This window comes from Garra rufa, chromosome 6, assembly GCF_049309525.1.
Source record: "Garra rufa chromosome 6, GarRuf1.0, whole genome shotgun sequence".
NCBI lineage: Eukaryota > Metazoa > Chordata > Actinopteri > Cypriniformes > Cyprinidae > Garra > Garra rufa.
The window spans coordinates 35,072,147-35,085,699 of NC_133366.1; the positions used below are offsets into that span (position 1 = coordinate 35,072,147).

The 13,553-nt window shown below is 36.5% G+C and overlaps 1 protein-coding gene across 1 annotated transcript; it reads left to right on the forward strand.

The window, feature by feature from the left end:
• Window positions 1-2,616: 2,616 nt before the first annotated feature.
• Window positions 2,617-11,871, forward strand: LOC141336606 (uncharacterized). The gene is made up of 2 exons (XM_073842304.1): window positions 2,617-3,018; window positions 10,150-11,871. The coding sequence occupies exons 1-2, from the start codon at window positions 2,820-2,822 to the stop codon at window positions 11,253-11,255; spliced, it is 1,305 nt and encodes a 434-aa protein (XP_073698405.1). The 5' UTR covers window positions 2,617-2,819; the 3' UTR covers window positions 11,256-11,871.
• Window positions 11,872-13,553: the final 1,682 nt, after the last annotated feature.

Below are 13,553 nucleotides of genomic sequence, written 5' to 3' on the forward strand. Positions count from 1 at the left end.
TAGACATTAAGCAGGAAGGTAAGGATTCCTCTCAGTACAGGATACTTCCGTCGTACTCCACCAGCAATGCTGCATACTTCCTAACTTAGAAATTAAGCAAGAAGGTAAGGATTCCTCTCAGTACAGGATACTTCCGTCGTACTCCACCAGCAATGCTGCATACTTCCTAACTTAGAAATTAAGCAAGAAGGTAAGGATTCCTCTCAGTACAGGGTACTTTCGTCGGTGCACAATAGGGAGACAGTAGTTTAAAAGCTTACTTCACCAGCAATGCTGCATACTTCCTAACTTAGGCATTAAGCAAGAAGGTAAGGATTCCTCTCAGTACAGGGTACTTTCGTCGGTGCACAATAGGGAGACAGTAGTTTAAAAGCTTACTCCACCAGCAATGCTGCATACTTCCTAACTTAGGCATTAAGCAAGAAGGTAAGGATTCCTCTCAGTACAGGGTACTTTCGTCGGTGCACAATAGGGAGTCAGTAGTTTAAAAGCTTACTTCACAGCGATGCTGCATACTTCCAGGCCTCAGGCAGAGAAGAGGTTAATTGTATTTCATCAGTATTGTTGTATACTCACAAGGCTCAGGCAGACGAGAGGTTAATAATATTTCTTCCAGCGTAGCTGTGGACTTACAGGGCTCAGGCAGAGAAGAGGTTAATATTATTTCACCAGCGTAGCTGTATACTCACAAGGCTCAGGCAGTGAAGAGGTTAATATTATTTCACCAGCGTAGCTGTATACTCACAAGGCTCAGGCAGTGAAGAGGTTAATAGTATTTCTTTCCATAAACGTGTAAGCAGGGGTTGGGCCACTTCTCAGCAAAGACACACCACACTCGTGTTCACTTCAAATCCACAGCAATGAATCCATGTATATCAATGAGACAAAAGCACTGCAATTCACTCACACAATAGGGCTGATCCGAGCCTCAATCCATCCGTTCCACTCACGTCGGGGATATTCAGTTCTCGATTCCTCTTCAGCACACTCTGAAACACATAGCTTCCCCACAGTAAGATCTACATTCACTGTATCTTCTTCAAGCTTTCTGAATGTTGGAAAGATGGAATCCATTCACTTAACTTTCTCTCTCTCTTCCCAGCCGAGATCCAATCAATAAGTTCATCCAGTAGACGTTGATGGACGATTTCCACTCCCGACAAATTTCCACAAACAAACTTGTCTCTGGAGCTGCCCTGGCACAACCAACTTCTCTCCCCGAAAGCAAACCCTCCCCCCAGGAAAACACCCGTCAGGAAACTCTCCCAGAAAACTCTCCCCAAGAACTCTCCCCGAAAAACTCTCGAAAAACTCTCCAAGAACTCTCCCCGAAAAACTCTCCCCAAGAACTCTGCAGAGGCTTCTCTGAATGGTCCTTTTATGTGTGTCTCATGAAGCACACACACCTGCCGTGTGTTAGCGCTAATCAGGCCGGCCAATGTTTCTCCCACAACCGGAGTTAGAGTGAGATGTGTCGCACCCAAATCATTCCCTCTGGAAACTCGTACCTCATCAGTTAAAAAAAAGGTTCCGCTCACTGAGCGTTTTTGTCACCCGTGACATCATCTTTTGTCTTTTAATGGCTGTTGATGTTTCTGCCTCATTTCTTTAATTGGTGTCTTTGTTTCTGATCAATATCTGAGTTAAATATGAATACAGAGGCTGAAGGTGAGACTTTTCCTGATCTCTGTGATAATGAGTCTATAGTTCTGCTGATTGGATTAGAGTCGCTGAAAATCTGGGCAAATTCCTGTAACTGCTTACATCCTTTGAATATTTTATCTTCTAATGACGATCCTGAAATCTGAATAAAACTACAGTGATTGAGTCTTTAGTCAGTCTGGATGACTGCAGCGTCACACAGTAACATCTCAATAAAGATCTGATGAAGATTCACTCAGTCTCCTGATCTTCTCTTCTGAGTTTACTACAGCTCTAACTGGATGTTGCAGGTATTTTGGTTTCAAAACTTTTAACTTCACTAAAATCATAACTAATATAACATGAATGCACTTCTAAAGATTGAGTTTGTAAAGCAGGTATTGTATCTTGTATTTATTAACTGAACTGTTCACTGTTAAAAGGGAAGATGAGGAGTAACAACTGAATATGTTGACATGGTTTTTGCCAATAAAGATGCAGAAAAGGTCATAATCAAGTTTAATAAAGGAATGGCAGAGAGGATGGGAAAAGGAAATCAAGACACATTTTTCTGTTCAATCTAAAGTTAGAAACAAATGTTTTTTACTTGTCCATCCTGTAGGGATTCAGTTAAACTGTAGAGTTTGGGGCATTGTGGGTTTAATACTTTTTCGTATATAGTAGGAAAGCATATTTTTCTCTTTTTTTTCTCCTTTAATATTCACTCACAAAGACTGTTGATGCTGATCAAATACCATGATGTGAGTCTTAATTTGAAGTCATTTTCATTTATTTGTGCAGATCGGCTTTTTTTAAAGAAAATAAAAAATAGCGCACATTGTAGACACACAAAGTCATTCCCCGTAATATTTTCCCTCCTTTCGGCGCTTCACACTCCAGTCCAGCGGGTGGCACTAACACACACACTTCTGTTTGACAAACACCATTAAACCTAAGAAGAAAAAGATTAGTTTCACTGCTCTCTGTTGTTTTGTTGTGATTCTGTTTTAGTTCAGCCTGTGAGAAATGAAGTTTCTGTAAACAGAAAAAAAAAACAGTTTTTGAATCCAGTCAGTAAATACCTGTAATATCCTCATCTTCACAGCTGTGACTAGGTTTGGAAGCGAGCAGGAATATCTGGAGAAGTATCTGCTGATCTGAGATCTGCTGCTGTGAAGATGGAGTTTGTTAAAGTGGAGAGTGAGGAGAACATGAGTGAACTAGAAACCTGGAGAATAAAACAAGAGGAACCAGAACTTTTGAGAATAAAACTGGAGGAACCAGAACCTTTGAGAATAAAACAAGAGGAACCAGAACTTTTGAGAATAAAACAAGAGAAACCAGAACTTTTGAGAATAAAACAAGAGGAACAAGGAGGTTGGTGTTTAATCTTCATTCATCTTTAATGACTGTTTGTGGTACATTATTTCAAAGTTTTATTAATACTGAGTTTCAAGCTGCTTTAGATTTAGTAAATTGTAATAGAAACAATATTTAAAGCAGATCAGTCTGTTAAAGTATAGATGGGGCAGCAAAAGCACTTCCAGATCTAGTAAGAAACATTTAAATTCTGCATAGGGATGCATCGATATGTATCGACCGATCACTTGCGCGTTTTGTCAGTAAAGCCGGTTCTGTACTACACACAGCCGTTGTTTACCGACGAGCTGCGCAAATCAATGTTCATTATCAGCGTGTATTATCTGTAGAATATACGGCTCAATGTGAAATCACGCACCTGATGGCATTTACTGCTGATTACAGAACCGGCTTTACTGACAAAACGCGCAACCCTGATAGCAACAGACTCCGGGGCGGATCCGCCCTCAAGTCGGCAGCTCCGCTGTACTGTCAGACTGTGTTTGGACATTCGCCCAGTATATGCCCCGCCTCCGGGCCGCGCTCTCTCCTTTAGCTGATTCATCACGGACACTGTGCGGATTCGCGATCCGTACGCGCCTTTTTTTTTAACCGGCAACGTCATCATCCTTCCTCAGAGCAGAGAGTTTTGCGGCAGCGGCGGGCTGAAGAAGCTGATTACGGTAAGAATACTCTTAAAATGTGCTTTATTTGTACAGTTGCCAGTAACATTCACGGTAATAAAGTAGTTAATTGCTTTGTTTGTGTTTTTATTTTTTTTTAAGTTGAGTTGTGAAATGTTCAGTGGAGGTTAGCTCTTTATTAGCATATAGTAGATTTGAGTAACTTGGCCAACTAAATAAACTGCTTTACCCATCTCACAGAAAGGAAGATATCCCGTCCAAATAGTCCTGATTTCCATATTTTAATCCTGATCAGTCCTGATTGTTAACGTTAGGTAATTTTTCACCCCTTTCCAAGAAATGACTGCTTGCGAGAATAAACTCTTTTTCTTAAATTGGGTTCTACAATATTATTTCAAATACATTTGTGCTTGTATTTCGTCAAATATATTTAGTCAAATATTTACTTTTTGTCCATATAATACATATGAAATAAACTAGCGGACTCGTTACGGATGCTGCGCGGATTCGCGATCCGAACGCGCTTTTTTTCTAACAGTCATTTCAGAAATCAAATCCTCCTCAGAAGTATAACTGCACGCTAGAATACACATTTTTTTCACTTAAATTAGGTTTTAGAATATTAGTTAAAGTCTGTTTTTGCTTGTATTTCAATAAATATATCCCCAGCCTCTTCTCCTAATGTTTCAGTTCATATGAAATATAAAATTATATGATCGGACTCGATACGGATGCTGGGCGGATTCTCAATCCTAACGTGTTTTTGTTTTTCTAACAGTCGCATCTCAGAAATCCTCCAGAGTGAAGCTGCGGCCTGCCATGTTAAAGAGGACTGAACACGGTAAGAATACTTTTAAAATATGCTTTATTTGTACGATTACCAGTAACATTAACGTTAATAAATGAGTTATTGCTTTGTTTACATTTTTAATTCTGAAAGGGCGTTGTGGAACATCTAGTTAGCTCTTCAACGCGTTAGCATCTTGAGTAATAACTGGCCTATTTGGACGGGATCTCCTTTTTTTGGGAGACAGGGCAGTTTATTTGGCTATAAGGATTTTAATCTATGCCTTTTATATAGCGAATATATAGGTATATTGTGCTATATTTTTTCATTAATGTTTGGTTCTGGAATTTTTAGCTGAAGTCAATTTTTGACAAATATATTCCCCATCTCTTGTAAAGTTATTTCAGATAATGTATATGAAATTACTAAGATACTGTCTGTGTGTGTGTGTGTGTGTGTGTGTGTGTGTGTGTGTGTGTGTGTTCTGTTGCAGTTGTAAAGCTCATTCAAGTGCTCCAGTCTGGTTTTTGATTCTACATCATCCATCGATATTCTACTTCATCTTTAAAAGTAAGATTAAATAGTTTTAAACTTGATTTAGCAAACTAGTTTGTCAATTGACAATGATCCACACTACAGCTTTAACATGAAATAAATGTGCAATGTCTCAATGGCAATGCATTCTGTCAATTTAGGACACAGTAGCAATAGCAGAGAATGGATACCAGTGAATGTAAATATTTTATATTACATAATTTTATGTTAATAATATTCTAATTAAGATCATGTTGGAGTGGTTAAGGCTTACTGTATCATCATAAAATGTTACATGTGGCAGCTTGTTGATACCTGGCCACTTGTTTGTACATGTATTAAGCTCATTCATTTATTTGATCTCTTGCATCCTTGTTTGGCATCTTTGACAGTTAGCAATATTCAGCTTAATTTATTCAAGTCTAGTTATTTATTTGTATAACATCCACAACACACAATTTTAAAACAGATTTATAGTAAGTTATTCTGATACTTCTATAATGGTTTAATTCTTTAACACTGAGCAGGGCAATATGACAATGATAAATGATCCACCGTTTGAGATCTTGCTTTAGTGTATTCTCCCCTTACAAATTAGCCATAGTTTTAATACTCTAACCATAGTTCAACCGTGGTATTTCTAATAAAATTGTGGTTATAAGAATGCTAATAAAAATGCCAAACAATTTGGTTGCTACTTGCTTACTATAATAAAACCATGGTAATTTTCGTAAGTGTTCTAGCAGTTATATCAGTACCACTATAGTGAAGGAGACTGAATACTATGTAATGAATATTTGCAGCTTCTCAAGACACACAACAAAGTGATTTACTTTGATTGAAAGATTTTATATATTAATCTGTTTTCACTGTTTTTTCTTCTGTGCTCCAGATCATGTCCAAAAATATGACAGAATGCAATGTGGCTCAACGTGGATTCCCATTCTCTATATTTAAGGTGAAATGTTTACAAACCTATTTTTACATCCTACATTTAACAGTAGTTTTTGGTTGTGGTATACTAGTTTGTGCCCATTTTTTTTTTTTTTTTACAAATATATCCCACCTTATAATGTGGTTTCAGATTATTTATATGGAATTGAAAAATGCTAAGATACTGTCTGTGTTCTTTTGCAGCTTTACAGCTTATTCAAGAGCTCCAGTCTGGTTTTAGATTCTACTTCATTCTTCGATATTTTACGTCATCTTTAAAAGTAAGATTAAATAGAGTTTTAAACTTGATTTAGCCAACCAGTTTGTTAAATACTGACAATGATTCACCCTCCTGCTTTTAATGTGTAAAAATGTGCAGTGTCAAAAGATTCATAGCAATATATTTAAGGGTAAATGTTTACAAATATAATTTTACATCCTGCTGCATATAACAGTTATCTTTGCTATGAGATGTCATGAAATGTCTATGAAAATGTTCTTATTACAGGTGTGATTACAGGTGCTGTGAGAAAGTTAACAAAGATTGTTACTTATTTCAATGTTTTTGTCTCATTCTTGTCCTAAGGTTATCATAGTCAGCCAGATCCAGTCTGTATTCAAACCAGAAGGTGAACCTGAACCCTGAGATGACCACAACGCAGCCCTGAATGTGAGCGGAGACTACAAGAACATCACGATATGACAGCAATCGGCACAGGTCCTCAGCAAAGACCACAAGAAACAGACAAGTCCTCTGCACAGACCCTTATGGCCACCAAAGAACATGCCAGGCCAGGAACTGCTAGGACCACAATTTACAGTCACTGTTAATACAATCGTCCACTTCTGGCTAAAAGGCAGCCCTGCTGGACAGACTTCAACTTCTAAGACAAAACCACAGCGTGATGTATCCTGATCTTCAAGCAGTAGGAGCTGGATGCAATATTCTGAATGACTTCAGTCCACATAGTGATGCACCCTAAAATCATAACCACACCATCTTTGTCCATTTAACAAGAGAAGAGCTGAGCTTTTTTTTTTTGTTTCAGTCACCTGCTGGAGTTTGGGTTCCACTGGCTCTGACATCCTTAGCTGGGGTTTAAAAGACGCTGAATATTCAGTAATTAAATTGATTTGACTGTACTGTCACTATTGCATAATTTCAAGACTTGAACTGAACTGAGTTGGATTATGATATCACTGTTTTCTCCAAGCTGCTTTATTGCTGAAATGACTTTGTTTCCTGATGTATTAATTTTGCAACATTTTTACTGATATTGAAGTTTATCAAGCTTGACACAAAGTGAATAATGAAACTGTGCTAATAAATTCCTTATAGCTGAATTTAATTAATGCATTCGTTTTTCAAAGTTATTAAACTGAAGTTTTTCATTAGTTAAAACAATGTTTTTGTACAATTTTATTTTTCTTAATGTAATTATCTGCATTTATAGAGTGTTTCATTGTTATTGGCCAATTAAAGTTTAGATTTTTTTGAGGTTTGAATGATTTTGTGGTTTATTAATATTAATAAATGGGGACATATAGAATATTTAAGGTTTTATAGAGCAATCTAGTCTATATAATGTTTGTCAACTTTATTTTAGATATTTTCGTAGCTAGTTTTAGCCAATTACCCATTTTAAATAAGGTATAGACAGCACAATGAACGGGTCCGTATCGGATCCGGGCCGGATGAGTCACTCTATAAACGGGTCCAGATCGGATCCGGGCCGGATGACCAACTTAATGACCGGGTCCGGATCGGATCCGGGCCGGATGAACAGCTTTATTGGCGGATACGGGTAGGGTCTGGAACGGGTCCGGTTCGGATCCGGCATCCTCATCCGTTCCGGATCCGTTGCGCTGTGCAAGTGGACTCCTATGCGGACCCGTTTTGCGGATCCGTTACGGATCTTGTGGTACATCCGGCGCGGATCCGTTCCGGAGTCATTTTGCTATCTGGGAAGTGATCGGTCGATACATATCGGTGCATCCCTAATTCTGCACAGAATTTTTGGTAACATTTTCTATGAAGCCCCTATTTATAATACATTATAAAGTATTTCTAAGGCATTGTAATGAATGCATCATAAAAAATAAAAAAATAAATAAATCTTATAATATGTTCTCAAATAATCATAACAATTACAATATACTAAAGTACTTGAGTATTTGGGGTTCTAACTTTTAAGATTATGATTATTTATTAGACACAATGGGCGGCTAATTAAATCTACGCAATTTTTAATGGACTATATCCTATTACAATTTTTTTTTTTTTTTACATTATATTTCATTTTATTATGATAGGCCCCCTGGTCTACTGACTAGAAGCAACTTTCCAACTACACTAACACTCCTTTATTAATAGTATTATTCAACTTAGGTTAAGGTTTGGCTAGGTAGAAGGTTCACAAACTTGCAAAGTTACATATCAGTTTTGTCTTTTGGGGAACCATTAAAATACAGTGTTAGAATATATTTAGCATACTACTAATAATAATTATTGCTAGCTGTCATGCAGTTGAATAGTTACTTATCAAAAGCTGTCTAAAGGGTACCATCAAAATAATCTAACTAATAATACAAACGTGTCATGTTATCCATTCATCTGATACATTAACTTTTGGCTCTTTGATAGATATAATTATTGTTATTATTATTAATACTTATAAGTGCTCTTTTTATGCTTCCAGTAAAGTGACATGCGTAACGTGGTAATATATGAGACTTATGTTATAACTATGAGGAGATAATCACACGCTTAAAAGCTATAACCGCAAATAAATAAAAATTACAATTCATTAAAACAGTTTTATGATACAACATACTATACATTTTTTTTATAATGCACTATGAATTCATTATAGTGCCTTAAGCATGCCCTTATAATGCATTATAAATACGGGCTTTAAAGAAAGTATGCTGAATTCTTTTATGAACAGATCAAACACGGCTGATGCAGAAACAGTGTTAGCTAAAATCATGTCCAATGCTATTACATCATTAGTTTCAGGGTTTGGACATTTTGGGAGAGAAATTCAAGAACTTTTCAACGAAATTGAAATTTTGCATGCCTCCCGACTCAAGTTTAGTGCTTTGCTGTCAAATGTGTCTTACCAAGAAATAAACATGTAATATTTTTTAGTAACTGCGCTTAAACATTCAAAACAATAGTAATCTTATGGTTGACTTGTTATTCACTTTTTAGCATCAAATGGTGATGTGTTTATGCATTTTGAGGTTTAAAAACATGTTATTTTCCACATACTGTACATTATTGTTGCTCCTCTCTGCCCTCCCTTTCTGAAACGCTTTGATTTCCACAAAACTCACTGTTGATGGAAACCCAGGTGTTCTCTGATTGGTCAGCTATCCGTGCTTTGGAATTGGCCGGATACCTCAAGCGTGTGTTGGAAATGTTACACCCCTAACCATGTTGTGATACCATTTCTTGGCGCATCGAGACAGAAATGATAAAACCCATTATAAACTAGGCATTTGTTGCATACGTGCAAACTCGTGTTTGAAAAGTCAGTACTGAATTCTTTAAATATGAAAACGTACTTGCAGGCCATCAGTCAGATGCACAGACTGTTCATGCAACATTGTGATTGGCCCACTTTATGGGCATAAGGAGCTCCAGGTGTGTGTTCCTGTTGTGTATGCACTTCGATGGATTAAATGCAGAGCACAATTCACCATACTTGACTGTTTCTCTTTCAACTGGTGCAAAACTATTTCCTATTCCTAAAGTGTAATTATAATATTACTAAAGTTTTTTACAGAAAAAGTTTAGTGATTTATGAGTGAACATCCTGTGACAGTCAGTTTTGGGTTGTTTTCCATTTAAAAGATCAGTGGAACAGCCCATTTTTATAATTGGCTAACATAACTGCCCCCTAAATAAAAACTAAGAAGTTTTTTTTTTATTATTTGATAGATAAATGGGGAGTTTTTTCTCTTATTTTCCCTCATCACTTTGAATTCAATTTGATGATTTTTATCCCCTAGGATACATAAAATAGTAGAGATCAGTCTATATAGATTTCCTAAACACTATCATTAGATTATCTGGATTTTTTTATTTCTATTAATTGTATAAAGGCCAACTTAAACACTGTAGGAAACCAGCCGACCAGGATCAGGTTTGGACACCATGGTATAGGATCTAGCATTTCTATGATGCCAGTTGCTTTGTGCCATTAAACTGGGGTTAACGTTTATTTCTTTGTTTTTCCACCGTAGACCTAACAGCACTGAAAGAGGAGAAGGAAGTACTGAATGAAACCGAAGAGAAAGATCAGTTTGAGAATCTTCATAATTTTGTATCTGGAGATAAATCTGTTTGTTCCTTAGAGTCTGCAAATACTTCTAAACAAAAAAGAGCACAAAATACAGGAACTAGGAGTAATTTCACTTGCTTTCAGTGTGGACACAGTTTCACTCGAAAAGAAAACCTTAAAAGGCACATGAGAATTCACACTGGAGAAAAGCCTTACACATGCAAACAGTGTGGAAAAAGTTTCAGTCAAAAAGGACACTTTAACATTCACATGAGAGTTCACAATGGAGAGAAGCCTTACACCTGGAGAAAATGTGGAAAAAGTTTCTGCAGAAAATTTAATCTTAAAAACCACGTGTGTATTCACACTTTGGAGAGCCTTTTTAACTGCCAACAGTGTGGAGAAAATTTCACTCGTAAAGAAAGCCTTAACAAACACATGAGAATTCACACTGGAGAGAAGCCTTACACGTGCGAACAGTGTGGAAAGAGTTTCGCTCATAAAGAAAACCTTAACACACACATGAGAATTCACACTGGAGAGAAGCCTTACACGTGCAAACAGTGTGGAAAGAGTTTCGCTCATAAAGAAAACCTTAACACACACATGAGAATTCACACTGGAGAGAAGCCTTACACGTGCAAACAGTGTGGAAAAAGTTTCACTCAAAAAGGATGCCTTAACAGACACATGAGAATTCACACTGGAGAGAAGCCTTCTACATGCAAACTGTGTGGAAAGAGTTTCACTCAAAAAGGATACCTTAACAGACACATGAGAATACATGCTGTAGAGAAACCTTACACATGCAAACAGTGTGGAAAAGGTTTCTGTGGAAAATCAAAACTTAAATACCACATGCGTATTCACACTTTGGAGAGCTTTTTTACCTGCCAACAGTGTGGAGAAAATTTCACTCGTAAAGAAAGCCTTACCACACACATGAGAATTCACACTGGAGAGAAGCCTTACACGTGCAAACAGTGTGTAAAGAGTTTCGCTCGTAAAGCAAACCTTAACAGACACATGCGAATTCACACTGGAGAGAAGCCTTACACGTGTGACTAGTGTGGAAAGAGTTTCACTCAAAAAGTAAGCCTTGGCAAGCACATGGAGATTCATAATCAAAAGAAGCCTTATTAAGGGTTCCAAATGGAATCCTATACAGGGCTTCTACAATGAAATTCTAATTCACATTTTAAAGCAATGTGTTTTGTCCATGGTACACTTTACCGTGTCAACTTGAAATATGGACTATGGACAAATGGACTCTGTCTACAGTGTAAGAACTTCACATTTGAATGTCATGAATTGAAGAGAGATCTCACAGGAAGTGCACTGTTTTTTGGTTGAAGCATACAAAAGGACACTGTTAGCATTTTAACATCAGTGTGTATGGATTTAATTTGCACACATCAGTTACTTGCTCATTTCTAGTACCAACATTGGCGGTTTTGAGGAAGGCTTTAATAATCATATTTTGGAACCATTCCTAAAGGGCTGTATTAGGAATTGTCTTTTAGGATTGTCTTGTAGACCTTTTTTCTGAACGCGGAAGTCACGCCTGACTAAATTTTTAGCATTTTCTATGTCTCATGTCAAAGTAGCGTATAATCCGAGCTGTTAATCTAATGTTAAACCTATAAAAATGTTTTTAAAAAGCACATTGCTCCCTGGCACCATCAATTTGCAATGACCATCATTTGTCATTGCCTCACTTTTAGGTTTAAACTTTATTGTAAAACAATCATTGTTGAATAAAAAAAAACTGTTACAAATTATTGTCCTATTTTTCTTACAAAAAAAAACAAGAGTAATAATAATAGTCGGACATACGTACATAATGTGGCTGCATTCGAAAGCGCATACTGGATGAGTAGGTACTTAATTTCAATAAGTACTTGCTTAATGATCGCTAAAAGAGTACGTACTCTACAGCCAAATCTCGTTGAGTATGGATGTGATCTGCACGTCTTCCGCCATGTTGACGTTATCATGTGACCAACGACGTTATAACAAGTGCAACAACTTAACATATAGCGACAGGTTTAATTCATCTTTCTATAAATATTTTGATATTGATGAAATTTGTTCATTTTGTGGTCATGTTGAAGAAACAGCTGTTCTTTTATTGTGATTGTAGTATAACATATATGTTTTGGTTTCATTTAGGTTTTTGTATTTTTTAATTCTAAAATAAATATTTTTTGTCAGGAAAACCCAAATTCTTTATTTTTTGAATATGTTTTTTTTTTGTTTATCCACACGCAAAACTAGCCTAAATTCTTGTTGAATTTCTCTTTTCATCCCTGAGGCTTAACAAAAACAACAAATCCATTTTTTGATAAACTATAATGTTAATAATTTGATTCAGAGATATTTAATCATATTTCCGTGTATATAATCGCATTCTTTGATGTGAGCAAGCCTAATAGTTATGTTTTCAGGTTTTTTCATTGTTAAAGATAAATACCATCTTTCCCTGAACCTGTAATAATAAGTTATGTTTTATAATAATAAAAAGAAAATAAGCACAACAGATGCTCAAATAACTCATAGCATTAGTAACACAATGACCCTACCTTGTACATCTTCCTCCATGTTTGCAATATCTGCACAAAGGAAACGTGGATCAGCTGCTCGAAGATCTTGTGTTTGGTGCATAACAAAATAATAAACGATTCTAGCATTAAAAAGTATAATAAATAAAGGTAAAATCATAATAAAATAATAATAATAATAATAGTAGTCAGTCCAGCCCATGGAATTTTCTTTTATAACCGACCTGGCCCCCCATTAAAGAAAAGAAAAATATGTGGCCCGCTCAGAAAAAAGTTTGGGGACCCCTGCTCTAGATGCTCTCGCTGGCTCTGGGCTCATTGAGGATGAAGAGGCCACAGCAACATCTGGTCCAGATGAGGCAAAGGGCAGGTGGAGTGATGGAGGGTCTCATCGATGGCACTTGACTATTTATTTCCAGGATGCTGCTGTGGATTTCTCCTTTCTCACTGCACACACCAGTCTGCAGACATTCCAGATCATACAAAGATGCATAAATACAATACAAAAGCTGTCATTTTAACAGCACAATGTCATTAGATCTCTGTATTAGAAGTAACAAACAAAATGAACAATCTTTATATTAAGTTTCAGATTTTACTTTTTTTCCCGTAAATGCTGCTGTCATCTTTGCTTTCAGGTCCTGCTCCACCACAAAATATCTGCAACAAAGGCACAGAAATCAAGAATCAGAAAAGTGGTGTAATAGCTCTGCTTAATTTATTTTTTTATTTTTTATTAAATATTATTAATAAACTGCAACTTAAGGTTTAAAATATGTTTTATTGATGTCTGTAGTGTACTCAC